The 17,083-nt window shown below is 41.8% G+C and overlaps 1 protein-coding gene across 1 annotated transcript in view; it reads left to right on the top strand.

Annotated features, from left to right (window-relative positions):
* Positions 1-13,556: 13,556 nt before the first annotated feature.
* The window catches only part of MRPS28 (mitochondrial ribosomal protein S28), a 367,602-nt gene continuing 364,075 nt past the window's right edge, over positions 13,557-17,083 (top strand). Inside the window, exon 1 of the mRNA XM_086965921.1 lies at positions 13,557-13,832. Coding sequence (XP_086822047.1) covers positions 13,617-13,832 — 216 coding nt within the window. The 5' untranslated portion in view covers positions 13,557-13,616. The remainder of the gene's footprint in view (positions 13,833-17,083) is intronic.

Raw genomic sequence — 17,083 nt, 5'->3', positions numbered from 1 at the left:
TTAAAACGCCTCTAAGGCGTGAGTCTTGAACTGAATAGTAAACGAGCGAAGGCGCGCGTTCAACTATGTCTATAAACAAGCATTTGTGGTCAAAACACTCGGGTCTTACCGGTCTGTTTAACGCGTGAGGCGCATCTCAGCTCTGTGCTCAGAATTGTGTTAGCTCGCGCATGCGTGCAGCGCGTGTTATCAGAACGTTACCACGTGACCCAGAAGAAGGCGCAGATAACGAAAAGAAGTTGAAAGAATTACAGGAATATAAACAATTTAAGCAGTGAAGTACGTGGAGTGAAATGTACAACGAACATAAACACTGTGCTTGAATATGACAACGTTCCGTATTGTGTCCAAGCTATGGGTGCATCGGAATGAATAGTTAAAGTCGCGGCCATCTTAAGATGGTCAAAGCCAGTCTACTTGTATACAACTACGTTCTGGGTGGAAAGGACACTCGTGATGGCAGGTATTACTTTCGAATGGAACACTATCAATTCAACAAGAGACACTGTTATTTGCATTAAAGTCAACCCATCATTAAAGCAGTTTGAATGAAAATACATTCATGTGAATATTTATCAGTGTAAATTAATGTAAATAATTATCAGAAAGAAATCAGAAGAAAAGTCTAAAGTGGAAGTTCATCACAGGAAGCTACTATATTCAAGGCGTTCATTTAACCCCATGGGGTTACTGGAGTTCAGTTTTTTGATCCAGAACATTTCTCTTTGGAGTAATCTTTTTCTGTTGTCACAGCCTTGCCTTGCGGGAACACACTCCAAAACCAGAAAACGGATTTGGCTAATGTTATGACCATTAGAAATGTAATGGGCAGCTACCGGAGCTTTGGTGGATCTATTTCCGATAGTGCTTTTGTGTTCTGTTAAGCGAGTTTTAATTTTTCGCTCTGTCTTCCCCACATAAGGGAGTCCGCATGGACATTTCAGCAGGTATACCACATTTTTGGTGTCACATGTGGCATTAGTATAAAGGTTGATGAGTTTTCCTGTTGTTGGATGGTTGATGCTGGTACCACGTATGATGTTATTACAATGGCCACAGTTTGCGCATGGTGTTGTTCCTGTGTATTTTTCCAATTTTTTGTGTGCCTCTTTTTCGATGAAATCCTTAAGGTTTCTAGACCTTTGATAGGCAAACAACGGTTTACTAAATAATCCATGAAAGTCTGGTTCTTTCTCAATCATTTCCCAATTCTTAAGGATGATTTTCTTCATTTGGAAGCTCAAGGTGGAATATTTTGATACAAACACTGGTCTATCTTGAGTCAAATCCTTTGTGCGTGTTTTCAACAACTCCTCCCTAGTGATGGTTTGGGTTCTGGTTTTAGCTTCTTCCAAAATGTTGTCCGGATATTTCCGCTCTCGAAATTTGGTGATCATAGTGGTTGCATTCTTCTCATAAATCTGATCACTGGATGAAATTCTTTTCATCCTCAACAATTGCGAGTATGGTAAGTGGCGTTTTAAAGACATAGGATGACAACTGTCAAAGATCAGCATATTGTTTCTATCTGTTTCTTTGGAGTATACATCAGTTTGGAATTGATTATTTTGCAAGGAAACTAACACATCCAGGTAAGGGATGGACCCAGTGTTAACGGAGTGTGTAAATTGGATGTGATCATCAATGTCATTGATATTCTTGATGAAGTCCTCGATCTCGGTTGGTGAGCCTTTCCATATGAGAAAGATGTCGTCAATGTAACGCCAAAATTTCAGAATTTTGTGTTGCCATCTGGGATTTTCAAGAATATTCTCTAGTTCCAGTTTGTGCATAAAAAGGTTCGCATAGCTGGGGGCTGCGCAATTCCCCATAGATGTCCCTGCCAATTGTTGGAAATGTTGATCGTTCCAAGAAAAATAACTATGGTACAGTGTAAAATGTAACAATTCCAACAGGAAGATCTTAAGTTCTTGTTTGATGTCGTGATTAATCAGAAATGCCTCTATGGCTTCTAAACCTCTATTATGTGGAATAGACGTGTACAACGAGCATACATCAATGGTGCATAATGTTATTTCCGTTGTGTTGTCTAGTTTAACTTCTTTGAGTTTGGTAAGAAAGTCGGTGGTATCATGGAGATAGGTTGACATTTTCTGAACAAGCGGTTGTAGATGACGGTCCAAATACTTTCCTATGGGTTCATGAATTGAACCTCTTGTAGACACTATGGGTCTAAAAGGTGGTTTCTTCAAGTCCTTGTGTATCTTAGGTAGCATGTGGATACTTGGGCATTTGGGATGGTCTTGGATCAGGAAACGTTTTTCTTTGTCAGAGATGGTCCCCATCTCGACTGCTTGGTTGATGATGGTTATCAAAACTCCTTTAAATGTGTTAGTAGGGTCATTTGGTAGTGCCATATATAATTTGTCATCAGACACGTGATTGTTCACACTCTCGGTGTAGTACTCCTTATCCATTATGACGATGGCGCCTCCTTTGTCCGCCTTACAACATTTGATTTTGTGATTTTCAGTGATTTGGTTGATCGCACGAGTCTCATGGACTGACAAGTTGGAGCGCTTAGAGCTTGGTTTTTTGAATAGTTCCTTTATTTCATTAGATGTGATGGTTTCATAAGAATCCAAAATTTTATGGCTTACAGGAGCCAAAAAGGTGCTCTTGGTTTTTAATCCCAACAACGTATCTTCTGTTTGAGTTGAGGATGAAGGTTCAGGCACCACATTTGTAAAAAAATGTCTCAATCTAAGAGTCCTCATGAACTTGAAAAAGCTCACTTCCATTTCCAATTCGTTGGGTCTGTAAGTTGGTACGAATGTCAGACCACGTTGTAATACAGAAAGTTGACTCTTGGATAAGTTCTCTTTGGATATATTGATAACTAGGTTGTTTTGCTCCGTGTCGATTGCGCTATCGACGAGCCTGGTTCTCTTTGTGCTCTTGCTCCTCCTGGTTCGACGTGCTGGTTTTGGCCTCTCCCTAAAAAAGGCCTCTCTGATGTAGCAGAGCTAGAAGTACTGGTGGTATCCGTCCTGTTGTCTATCTGTCTTCCTCGTCTGTCAGACCTTTGGGAATCAGGACGGATACCACCAGTACTTCTAGCTCTGCTACATCAGAGAGGCCTTTTTTAGGGAGAGGCCAAAACCAGCACGTCGAACCAGGAGGAGCAAGAGCACAAAGAGAACCAGGCTCGTCGATAGCGCAATCGACACGGAGCAAAACAACCTAGTTATCAATATATCCAAAGAGAACTTATCCAAGAGTCAACTTTCTGTATTACAACGTGGTCTGACATTCGTACCAACTTACAGACCCAACGAATTGGAAATGGAAGTGAGCTTTTTCAAGTTCATGAGGACTCTTAGATTGAGACATTTTTTTACAAATGTGGTGCCTGAACCTTCATCCTCAACTCAAACAGAAGATACGTTGTTGGGATTAAAAACCAAGAGCACCTTTTTGGCTCCTGTAAGCCATAAAATTTTGGATTCTTATGAAACCATCACATCTAATGAAATAAAGGAACTATTCAAAAAACCAAGCTCTAAGCGCTCCAACTTGTCAGTCCATGAGACTCGTGCGATCAACCAAATCACTGAAAATCACAAAATCAAATGTTGTAAGGCGGACAAAGGAGGCGCCATCGTCATAATGGATAAGGAGTACTACACCGAGAGTGTGAACAATCACGTGTCTGATGACAAATTATATATGGCACTACCAAATGACCCTACTAACACATTTAAAGGAGTTTTGATAACCATCATCAACCAAGCAGTCGAGATGGGGACCATCTCTGACAAAGAAAAACGTTTCCTGATCCAAGACCATCCCAAATGCCCAAGTATCCACATGCTACCTAAGATACACAAGGACTTGAAGAAACCACCTTTTAGACCCATAGTGTCTACAAGAGGTTCAATTCATGAACCCATAGGAAAGTATTTGGACCGTCATCTACAACCGCTTGTTCAGAAAATGTCAACCTATCTCCGTGATACCACCGACTTTCTTACCAAACTCAAAGAAGTTAAACTAGACAACACAACGGAAATAACATTATGCACCATTGATGTATGCTCGTTGTACACGTCTATTCCACATAATAGAGGTTTAGAAGCCATAGAGGCATTTCTGATTGATCACGACATCAAACAAGAACTTAAGATCTTCCTGTTGGAATTGTTACATTTTACACTGTACCATAGTTATTTTTCTTGGAACGATCAACATTTCCAACAATTGGCAGGGACATCTATGGGGAATTGCGCAGCCCCCAGCTATGCGAACCTTTTTATGCACAAACTGGAACTAGAGAATATTCTTGAAAATCCCAGATGGCAACACAAAATTCTGAAATTTTGGCGTTACATTGACGACATCTTTCTCATATGGAAAGGCTCACCAACCGAGATCGAGGACTTCATCAAGAATATCAATGACATTGATGATCACATCCAATTTACACACTCCGTTAACACTGGGTCCATCCCTTACCTGGATGTGTTAGTTTCCTTGCAAAATAATCAATTCCAAACTGATGTATACTCCAAAGAAACAGATAGAAACAATATGCTGATCTTTGACAGTTGTCATCCTATGTCTTTAAAACGCCACTTACCATACTCGCAATTGTTGAGGATGAAAAGAATTTCATCCAGTGATCAGATTTATGAGAAGAATGCAACCACTATGATCACCAAATTTCGAGAGCGGAAATATCCGGACAACATTTTGGAAGAAGCTAAAACCAGAACCCAAACCATCTCTAGGGAGGAGTTGTTGAAAACACGCACAAAGGATTTGACTCAAGATAGACCAGTGTTTGTATCAAAATATTCCACCTTGAGCTTCCAAATGAAGAAAATCATCCTTAAGAATTGGGAAATGATTGAGAAAGAACCAGACTTTCATGGATTATTTAGTAAACCGTTGTTTGCCTATCAAAGGTCTAGAAACCTTAAGGATTTCATCGAAAAAGAGGCACACAAAAAATTGGAAAAATACACAGGAACAACACCATGCGCAAACTGTGGCCATTGTAATAACATCATACGTGGTACCAGCATCAACCATCCAACAACAGGAAAACTCATCAACCTTTATACTAATGCCACATGTGACACCAAAAATGTGGTATACCTGCTGAAATGTCCATGCGGGGACTCCCTTATGTGGGGAAGACAGAGCGAAAAATTAAAACTCGCTTAACAGAACACAAAAGCACTATCAGAAATAGATCCACCAAAGCTCCGGTAGCTGCCCATTACATTTCTAATGGTCATAACATTAGCCAAATCCGTTTTCTGGTTTTGGAGTGTGTTCCCGCAAGGCAAGGCTGTGACAACAGAAAAAGATTACTCCAAAGAGAAATGTTCTGGATCAAAAAACTGAACTCCAGTAACCCCATGGGGTTAAATGAACGCCTTGAATATAGTAGCTTCCTGTGATGAACTTCCACTTTAGACTTTTCTTCTGATTTCTTTCTGATAATTATTTACATTAATTTACACTGATAAATATTCACATGAATGTATTTTCATTCAAACTGCTTTAATGATGGGTTGACTTTAATGCAAATAACAGTGTCTCTTGTTGAATTGATAGTGTTCCATTCGAAAGTAATACCTGCCATCACGAGTGTCCTTTCCACCCAGAACGTAGTTGTATACAAGTAGACTGGCTTTGACCATCTTAAGATGGCCGCGACTTTAACTATTCATTCCGATGCACCCATAGCTTGGACACAATACGGAACGTTGTCATATTCAAGCACAGTGTTTATGTTCGTTGTACATTTCACTCCACGTACTTCACTGCTTAAATTGTTTATATTCCTGTAATTCTTTCAACTTCTTTTCGTTATCTGCGCCTTCTTCTGGGTCACGTGGTAACGTTCTGATAACACGCGCTGCACGCATGCGCGAGCTAACACAATTCTGAGCACAGAGCTGAGATGCGCCTCACGCGTTAAACAGACCGGTAAGACCCGAGTGTTTTGACCACAAATGCTTGTTTATAGACATAGTTGAACGCGCGCCTTCGCTCGTTTACTATTCAGTTCAAGACACACGCCTTAGAGGCGTTTTAACTGTACGCACGAAATGAACGAGCCCACTGGTGATTCGTACTTGAGCACTGCATGAACCTCGAGACAATCTGATGTAACACGCAGTAGGAATATATTGGGTAACGCGATGCCAGCACCTGGATACCTTCTTTTCTTTTCACTCGCATGTTATGGGCTTCCTTTCACACGCATGTTATCGGACTCTTTATTAGCCGAGTCTACCGTCTTGATGCTCTGCCATCTGGAGCCTTCACCTCATTTCCACCAACGCGTTTAAATAAGAGGACACGCTTGCACTAAGAAACTCGAGTTACCCTTTATTTCTATTCTCACCATTCTCATTTTTTTAATTTGATTGTGGACTGCTTCCCTATCATTGATTACGCTTTATTTTTGGTTTTAACCCACAGATATGTATTTCCCCTGACGAAGTGCTGTTTAGCACGAAATGCATTGGGTCCTAATTTCATTTTGTGGATGAACAATTGTATATGGAAAAACTTTTCAAATGATACATGGCTGTGATGTAACAGCCTTACCTTTTTGAAAAGGACAAAGCATTCAAACCAAAAGCTAATAAATATGTGTAACTAAAAGTCTACCTGGACTTATGACCATCATTGCCTAATCAGGTTGAACTATTGGTGAAAAGGGATTCATTTCCCCAACAGAGTGCGACTGGATACCCTGCCAAACTTGGCAGCATTCATTTGTTAACATAGAGAACTCCCTTGGAGGTCAGAGGGAATTAACCGGCCAGCACCTAAGAGATTGAAGTAATTGCTAAACCGCAATTTACCCACAGAGTGCCACACCCCCCCCTCTTTTAGACATTTGACACTTCTGACCCAACCAGTGTGAGCACCTACTCATTACAATGGAGTACGAAGACATTTCGAATCTAACAGACAACAGAGCCAACATTTTTGCTTTTTCCACCGAGGAAACCAACAGGATTTATTCGTTGATACAGGAAGCAGATCCCACAACAGCAGGTACCTTTTCATCCCAGAGTTTATTAAAACAGCTACTATACACTTCAAAGCGGATTATTAACCAGAAACTCCACGCAGGAACCCTGATCAGATATCACAAGGATCAAAGAATACCAAGAGGGCTTCGAATTGCCCTTAAGCCGACACTTTGCAGGAATAACCCAAAATTCACAGAACGGTGGTACGAGATACTGAACAAATGTTCACTAGACCTCATTTTACTCATAGTAGATGAATTATCTAGAGTCATTGAAGATCTTGACAAAGATATTAAGAGAATCAAAACTAACTTGGAAAGCAACCTCTCTAAAGATGATTTGGATCGAGCTTTAACAGACATCAACATTCAACTCGACAGATACACAAGAGAAATAAACGACAGGAAAATTCGCAAATACAAGCGCGATACGATTGATTATAAATTAGGGGAGGTGTATAATTGGGCTGAGGTGTACGCCCAACGAAGACAACAAAGACCATTCCAAAATCCATCCTCTGATGAAGGTAGTACATCATCCTTTGATTCCACACAGAAAGATTCCCAAAGGTCTGACAGACGAGGAAGACAGATAGACAACAGGACGGATACCACCAGTACTTCTAGCTCTGCTACATCAGAGAGGCCTTTTTTAGGGAGAGGCCAAAACCAGCACGTCGAACCAGGAGGAGCAAGAGCACAAAGAGAACCAGGCTCGTCGATAGCGCAATCGACACGGAGCAAAACAACCTAGTTATCAATATATCCAAAGAGAACTTATCCAAGAGTCAACTTTCTGTATTACAACGTGGTCTGACATTCGTACCAACTTACAGACCCAACGAATTGGAAATGGAAGTGAGCTTTTTCAAGTTCATGAGGACTCTTAGATTGAGACATTTTTTTACAAATGTGGTGCCTGAACCTTCATCCTCAACTCAAACAGAAGATACGTTGTTGGGATTAAAAACCAAGAGCACCTTTTTGGCTCCTGTAAGCCATAACATTTTGGATTCTTATGAAACCATCACATCTAATGAAATAAAGGAACTATTCAAAAAACCAAGCTCTAAGCGCTCCAACTTGTCAGTCCATGAGACTCGTGCGATCAACCAAATCACTGAAAATCACAAAATCAAATGTTGTAAGGCGGACAAAGGAGGCGCCATCGTCATAATGGATAAGGAGTACTACATCGAGAGTGTGAACAATCACGTGTCTGATGACAAATTATATATGGCACTACCAAATGACCCTACTAACACATTTAAAGGAGTTTTGATAACCATCATCAACCAAGCAGTCGAGATGGGGACCATCTCTGACAAAGAAAAACGTTTCCTGATCCAAGACCATCCCAAATGCCCAAGTATCCACATGCTACCTAAGATACACAAGGACTTGAAGAAACCACCTTTTAGACCCATAGTGTCTACAAGAGGTTCAATTCATGAACCCATAGGAAAGTATTTGGACCGTCATCTACAACCGCTTGTTCAGAAAATGTCAACCTATCTCCGTGATACCACCGACTTTCTTACCAAACTCAAAGAAGTTAAACTAGACAACACAACGGAAATAACATTATGCACCATTGATGTATGCTCGTTGTACACGTCTATTCCACATAATAGAGGTTTAGAAGCCATAGAGGCATTTCTGATTAATCACGACATCAAACAAGAACTTAAGATCTTCCTGTTGGAATTGTTACATTTTACACTGTACCATAGTTATTTTTCTTGGAACGATCAACATTTCCAACAATTGGCAGGGACATCTATGGGGAATTGCGCAGCCCCCAGCTATGCGAACCTTTTTATGCACAAACTGGAACTAGAGAATATTCTTGAAAATCCCAGATGGCAACACAAAATTCTGAAATTTTGGCGTTACATTGACGACATCTTTCTCATATGGAAAGGCTCACCAACCGAGATCGAGGACTTCATCAAGAATATCAATGACATTGATGATCACATCCAATTTACACACTCCGTTAACACTGGGTCCATCCCTTACCTGGATGTGTTAGTTTCCTTGCAAAATAATCAATTCCAAACTGATGTATACTCCAAAGAAACAGATCGAAACAATATGCTGATCTTTGACAGTTGTCATCCTATGTCTTTAAAACGCCACTTACCATACTCGCAATTGTTGAGGATGAAAAGAATTTCATCCAGTGATCAGATTTATGAGAAGAATGCAACCACTATGATCACCAAATTTCGAGAGCGGAAATATCCGGACAACATTTTGGAAGAAGCTAAAACCAGAACCCAAACCATCACTAGGGAGGAGTTGTTGAAAACACGCACAAAGGATTTGACTCAAGATAGACCAGTGTTTGTATCAAAATATTCCACCTTGAGCTTCCAAATGAAGAAAATCATCCTTAAGAATTGGGAAATGATTGAGAAAGAACCAGACTTTCATGGATTATTTAGTAAACCGTTGTTTGCCTATCAAAGGTCTAGAAACCTTAAGGATTTCATCGAAAAAGAGGCACACAAAAAATTGGAAAAATACACAGGAACAACACCATGCGCAAACTGTGGCCATTGTAATAACATCATACGTGGTACCAGCATCAACCATCCAACAACAGGAAAACTCATCAACCTTTATACTAATGCCACATGTGACACCAAAAATGTGGTATACCTGCTGAAATGTCCATGCGGACTCCCTTATGTGGGGAAGACAGAGCGAAAAATTAAAACTCGCTTAACAGAACACAAAAGCACTATCAGAAATAGATCCACCAAAGCTCCGGTAGCTGCCCATTACATTTCTAATGGTCATAACATTAGCCAAATCCGTTTTCTGGTTTTGGAGTGTGTTCCCGCAAGGCAAGGCTGTGACAACAGAAAAAGATTACTCCAAAGAGAAATGTTCTGGATCAAAAAACTGAACTCCAGTAACCCCATGGGGTTAAATGAACGCCTTGAATATAGTAGCTTCCTGTGATGAACTTCCACTTTAGACTTTTCTTCTGATTTCTTTCTGATAATTATTTACATTAATTTACACTGATAAATATTCACATGAATGTATTTTCATTCAAACTGCTTTAATGATGGGTTGACTTTAATGCAAATAACAGTGTCTCTTGTTGAATTGATAGTGTTCCATTCGAAAGTAATACCTGCCATCACGAGTGTCCTTTCCACCCAGAACGTAGTTGTATACAAGTAGACTGGCTTTGACCATCTTAAGATGGCCGCGACTTTAACTATTCATTCCGATGCACCCATAGCTTGGACACAATACGGAACGTTGTCATATTCAAGCACAGTGTTTATGTTTGTTGTACATTTCACTCCACGTACTTCACTGCTTAAATTGTTTATATTCCTGTAATTCTTTCAACTTCTTTTCGTTATCTGCGCCTTCTTCTGGGTCACGTGGTAACGTTCTGATAACACGCGCTGCACGCATGCGCGAGCTAACACAATTCTGAGCACAGAGCTGAGATGCGCCTCACGCGTTAAACAGACCGGTAAGACCCGAGTGTTTTGACCACAAATGCTTGTTTATAGACATAGTTGAACGCGCGCCTTCGCTCGTTTACTATTCAGTTCAAGACACACGCCTTAGAGGCGTTTTAACTGTACGCACGAAATGAACGAGCCCACTGGTGATTCGTACTTGAGCACTGCATGAACCTCGAGACAATCTGATGTAACACGCAGTAGGAATATATTGGGTAACGCGATGCCAGCACCTGGATACCTTCTTTTCTTTTCACTCGCATGTTATGGGCTTCCTTTCACACGCATGTTATCGGACTCTTTATTAGCCGAGTCTACCGTCTTGATGCTCTGCCATCTGGAGCCTTCACCTCATTTCCACCAACGCGTTTAAATAAGAGGACACGCTTGCACTAAGAAACTCGAGTTACCCTTTATTTCTATTCTCACCATTCTCATTTTTTTAATTTGATTGTGGACTGCTTCCCTATCATTGATTACGCTTTATTTTTGGTTTTAACCCACAGATATGTATTTCCCCTGACGAAGTGCTGTTTAGCACGAAATGCATTGGGTCCTAATTTCATTTTGTGGATGAACAATTGTATATGGAAAAACTTTTGAAATGATACATGGCTGTGATGTAACAGCCTTACCTTTTTGAAAAGGACAAAGCATTCAAACCAAAAGCTAATAAATATGTGTAACTAAAAGTCTACCTGGACTTATGACCATCATTGCCTAATCAGGTTGAACTATTGGTGAAAAGGGATTAATTTCCCCAACAGAGTGCGACTGGATACCCTGCCAAACTTGGCAGCATTCATTTGTTAACATAGAGAACTCCCTTGGAGGTCAGAGGGAATTAACCGGCCAGCACCTAAGAGATTGAAGTAATTGCTAAACCGCAATTTACCCACAGAGTGCCACACCCCCCCTCTTTTAGACAGTTGTGTAAAGTCGCCTAATATCGTCAGGTGTTAGGCACAAACCACAGTAGGCTGTTTGGCTGCACTGGTTATTTAATTAACAATATATGCTCCGGGAGCGCCGGACACAGGCTCTGTCGTCCGATCGGAGGTTCGCGCTCATCCCCGCAAAATGACCGCCGCCGGACGTCCTGTGACGTCACTCGCGGCGTGGTGAAATGCTAGACCACTACACCACAAGTTGGTCAACAAGCTGTGGCTGAATAAAGAAAGCACGTGGCCGAGGATCGGCAATATATTCTGAGTAAAAAACACATAAGCGAGATAAACCTGTGCAAAAGAAAGTTAGAAATAAAAGCCAATCGTCGTCTTCTGTCTCCCCACCTTCGTTCTCCTTGTGCGAGTCTGGTCCCACGTATTAGACTTCACTCCTGGAATCCTTCCTCCTGCACACTTTTTCGTGGTGTCCGAAGATTCCACAATATGAACACTTGGCTCCAAAGGCCGGACAGTTCTTGTCGTTGGGCGCATGCGCGTTGCTGCCACATCTGTAGCACGTGTTCTTGTGCCAACCCCTCAGTTCTTGCGGTTTGCTTTGCCTAGGGGTGTACCTTTTCTGATTGCGTGTTCCTGATTGTCCTGTAGTTTGCTTGGTTTCCGTCGTGTTCCTGTCCATCACCTTGTGCACTGCTGTCCCCGGTTTGCTTTCTTGTTTCGCGGCTTCTGCATATCTCCTGGACATTTCTGCCTTCTTTACCATCGCCACCACCACTTTGAGTGGTTCGTCTCCATTTTCCCATAACATCTCCTGCATGGACGTGCTGGTCGTGTGCATGATTATCTGGTCTCGGATTAGCTCTTCCTTTAGTACTCCGAACTTGCACGTGAGGGCTAGTTTCTGTAACGCTGTTACATAATCTTCGACGGACTCCCCCTTCGCCTGCTTTCTTTGGTAGAAATTGCACCGCTCTATGGCTGTGCAAACTACTGGGCGGTAGTGTGCGTCCAGATCCTCTAACGCATGCTGAAATACATTTGTGTCCGTGGCTGGTCTTTCCATTTTGACCATGCTATCATATTGTTTCTGCCCTGCTGGGCCCAAGTTGTGAAGCAGTATCTTTTTGCGGCGTGCACTTGAGTACTCCTCATCACCTTCTTCCTCCCGTGCTGAGAGGTAGTTCAGGAAGTAGGGCTTCCAGTCCTCCCACGGTATCTCCGGCTCGCCTACTTTGAGCAAGAACGGCACTGGGTTAGTCAGGTAAGAGTTTTGCACACTCATTTTCTCTTTGACTTCTCGCAGTCTTCCTGGGACTTATCCTCCTACCCTCCTTGCGCTACGCCTTTATGAGCCAGCGTAATTGGCTTCCTGGTGGTACCCCTTCTGCTTATCCCGATCTGCGCTATAGGTTCTCGACCTGGAGGCAGTAGTGGGTCCAGTCGTGTTGGAGGGGAGTGGTGCTCTTCGTTGTAGCCTTCGCGGTGTCTCTGCCACGCTCCCGGTGTGTGCTCTGCCAGTGGACGTGCCTGGCTCGGATGGGGCTGGTGGGCAGCCCCTGCGTGGGTTCTGGGTGCACTGATGGACTTGTGGCACCCTCACTACCTCGTCGCCATTGTAAAATCGCCTAATATCGTCAGGTGTCAGGCACAAACCACAGTAGGCTGTTTGGCTGCACTTATTATTTAATTAACAATATATGCTCCGGGAGCGTCGGACACAGGCTCTGTCCTCCGATCGGAGGTTCGCGCTCATCCCCGCAAAATTACCGCCGCCGGACGTCCTGTGACGTCACTCGTGGCGTGGTGAAACGCTAGACCGCTACACCACAAGTTGGTCAACAGGCTGTGGCTGAATAAAGAAAGCACGCGCCGAGGATCGGCAATATATTCTGAGTAAAAAACACATAAGCGAGATAAACCTGTGCAAAAGAAAGTTAGAAATAAAAGCATGTAAAAAAAAAAAAAAAAAATATATATATATATATATATATATATATATATATATATATATATATATATATATAATGTACTAAAAATTAATGCGAAGTATATACAGTTTTCAAGTTCATCGTCTCAGTTGTCTGACCTCTTCCAGGCGTTATGTCTGGCTGAGCTACCTTTTCAGCTTGTTTTGAAAGCCATTTGCCCTTGTTTCCAGTTCTAGGGTAAACAGGAGTGCAGTGTCAATCCAAGATGGCAGCGTCCTGCTGGAGGTGTGCGAAAGATTCCCGTCTCCTTTCCAAGCTTCTGTGGGGCTCTTTGCGCCGTTGCAGCAGCCTTGCAGGTGGCGGGCAGGCGCCCGGAAGTAGCGGAGGCTTCGCTGCTGCCTGGGAGCTTCAGACCGAGCGCCGGCGGCGGGACAGAGAAGATGAAGCTGCTCACCCTTGGACTGGTGACAGTGCTATGAAGGTGAGGTTATGGTAGCCGAGGAGAAACCCCATCTACCGCTCCCTTTCGCGGAGTAGCAAATGGTCAACTGAGGGAGATAGGAAAGTTAAGTGGATTCAACTTTTTACAAGTTGTAATGCTGATAAGAAGCCAAATGCTTTGACTATCCCAACGAGTGTAAGACTAGATGGATGATTTAAAGGATCTCTGCAAGAAAGAAGCTATATTTTATGGTCTGGCTTGACAGCCCAGACGTCGTCAGACAATGGTGAGCATCACCAGAGAGGGGCGTTTGCACCGCCCACATATTGGTAGATAGGAGTAGAAGTTTTGATTATACAGAAGTTGTGTGCTTCTGCAAAATAGTGTATGCCCTCCAACCAGCTGTGATCAATTTGTTTATTTATGCATTCAGCTGCCTGAGCTTAAGCTTTCAGGGGCACGCACATGACAGTGTAATGTTGTAAAAGTGTTTTAGATAACTAGATAATTTATTTTCTCTGGCAGCTGCACAGATAGGTGGAGGGCAGTCATTAACCTACATGGATTTTAAGGTCTGGCTTGACAGTGGAATTGGAATTTAATCTCTTAACCTACATCTGTATTATTCTACAATTCTTTGCTTACATACAAATGCATAGCCATTCCCATACTATGCATTTGTATTGCTTCACATACCATACAACATTCATTATAGATAGCCCTATTGGCTTTGCCATTGATTGTTTGAAAGTGAAGGGAGTCATTTGAGAGATGTAATGGAGGGAGCAAAAAAACACTAATTGGATGGGATACAACTGCCAGAAAGGAAACAGCACGCTGATGGACAGAAACGCAAACAGCAAGCTGTGGTAGACAAGATGTATTGGTTTCTATCCTATCTAAATGGTGGTTGGGAAGCATAGGGTGAGTTCTCAGAGAGGGACGGTTTTGAGAACTGGACGAGCACAGATGAAGTATGAGGAAAGAATTATTGTAGGGGCTTCGGATGGGTATGGTAAGTATATATAATAAGTAGGTTGTGGCTATGAAAGGTGAGTCATAGTGGTAGTGATTACATGTTGAGTGAGGATGGATGCAAAGTATGTCTGTCTGTCTCTTTGAATGCTGGGTTATGACTAGTAAGTGTATCATAAAGTAAAAAAAAAGTGTTACAAGGGCTACAACTTCTATACTGTGTGCTATGAGGCAACTGCAATTTACCTAAGTGTCAAGTAGGATAAAGGGTACCGCTGCGGATAGATCTCAAAAGTCAGAGGTAGTAGTATTTGAGTCTCCATAAGTAAAGTGCTAAACTTTGACCACTTTACTCAGTCTCTATGTGAAGTTGCAGAAGCCTAAATTGAATCAAAGACAAAAACCATCAAACCATGCATAGAGATAAAGGTTTATCTAATGTGTCACCAGGACAGTTGGCTGCTCAAGTGTTCAACCAAGTGCCCAAGAACAGAAGTACATCACAATGCTTTATTGGCTTGAACCCCAAAAAGGCGCAACCAGGTGTAACATCAAATATCCAATGAAATTTCAAGTACATGACCATTTCTCTGCTTTTGCGTACTAATTAAAATACATAATGTGGACCTAACTTCCTTAACTTGTGACAGTTGAGTATTTCCACAGATTGAGATACAAAATGAGAAATAACAGGTGTTCCTTATAAAAATGGTCACCTAATTGCTGAGCTAGGGTGCTATGATAAATCACAAATGCTGTCAGTTGAGCAAGCCTTCAAGCTGGTTGATTTGAACAAAACTATCGGTTACCAAAGTTAATAAATCTTCGTTGTTCAGGCCCCAAATGAATTGCGTAGGCCTCATCCTTCATTGAGTATCACAAAACTTAAACAAAAAAAGATGGATTCCATACATATTAGAAAAATACACGTCCACAAAGTCGCAATTACAACATCATAAATGAGGATTCGAAGCTCGGGTCTTGGTGAATAAAGAAAGTTCTATGAAGGAAGGTGTCATTTGGAGTGTTGAACAGTGTGGCATCATTGAATGCAAATAATAATAATTATCTTTCAACCTCTTTTATTCTATATTGGGATGCAGTTTACTTCGATTAACTATAGTTGGGTTTGTGTAGAACATGGCAGCTGGAGCAAATGAAAAGTTGGGTAGATGTAGCCAGTTTCTTGGTACCATCAGGTAACTCAGGAAAAAGAACAGTGCCTGAAATACATAGTTCCAAGTAGTATAGAAGCTCTTGCAAATGGTTCTGGCAACTAAGCAGATTGAAAGATTAAAATCCAGAACTTGTATCAGCTGTTACCAAGTGGAGGATTATTTTCATACGTGGATGTAGCATCTGCATGGACTGTCCCCCTAAATGTGCTTAATGTTTGCCTCGTGCATACATGTTCTGCTGTTGTAAAGTGTTCCAGTGAGCGGTGGGAGTTGGGGGTCAAGAGCTGTTGCGATATATGAATCATTAAGCCGTGTTTAGGTGGATAATTTCAGTTGTAGCCAGACGTGGTCACATTGTTGTTGAGGCAGCATGCTAATTTATTTGTATTGTACAGAGGTGGCTTCCGACCAAAGGCCACTTCGCAGCTCTGTTAATGTCAGAGAGGCCTTTCTGCTAAAATGAACTCTGTGTAGAAAAACTGACAAACCATAAAGGGAATTCTACGATTTTGTCTGGATGTGCACCCTTTTCAGAAGGGATCAGAGGATTACTGTGATTTGCAAGGGTGGTTGAGAGGCGTGGTGAAGAGCCGTGTACTGAACTTTTTGTGAAAGCTGCTAGATTTCTGGAAACTTCTGCGACTTGGCACAAATAAAGTGTTCCCATATCTAGCACCTAGAACATAGATCAATTGTCCTCTATTGGACTTTTGTTTGAGTTTGACTTGTTTGATCCGAATTGCCTTGGTGCAATTTAAGCTGCAAGTGTATGTATAGGTAGGACATATTTTGTGTTTTTCCCATGGCCCATAGCAGAGGGAAGCTTAAATGGTATTATCCGAGAGGGAATAGAGATTTTTGAGAGTCAGCATAATGTGGGATGATTCCCTTGGATTTTCTTCTGGAGTGTCGTTAGCTTGAGGGTTTCTTTTTTGGCGTTCTGATATGTAAAATATTACATTTCTTTAGTCTCAACAACAACACGGTCAGTTCATTTCTTTCAGGTGGTTGAAGTAGGGGTAGAAGTTACCTATCACCATGAGGTCAAAGTCGATATTGTTGACTACAATAGTTTTGAAGTGGTCGAAAGACAATTGTTCGTCAACCACACTTCCAAGGTTTTTAATTGCTTGAGCA

Source organism: Lissotriton vulgaris, chromosome 4_1, assembly GCF_964263255.1.
Source record: "Lissotriton vulgaris chromosome 4_1, aLisVul1.2, whole genome shotgun sequence".
Lineage (NCBI taxonomy): Eukaryota > Metazoa > Chordata > Amphibia > Caudata > Salamandridae > Lissotriton > Lissotriton vulgaris.
The sequence above is the reverse complement of the archived record's forward strand: the minus strand, read 5'-3'. Positions and strand labels throughout refer to the sequence as shown.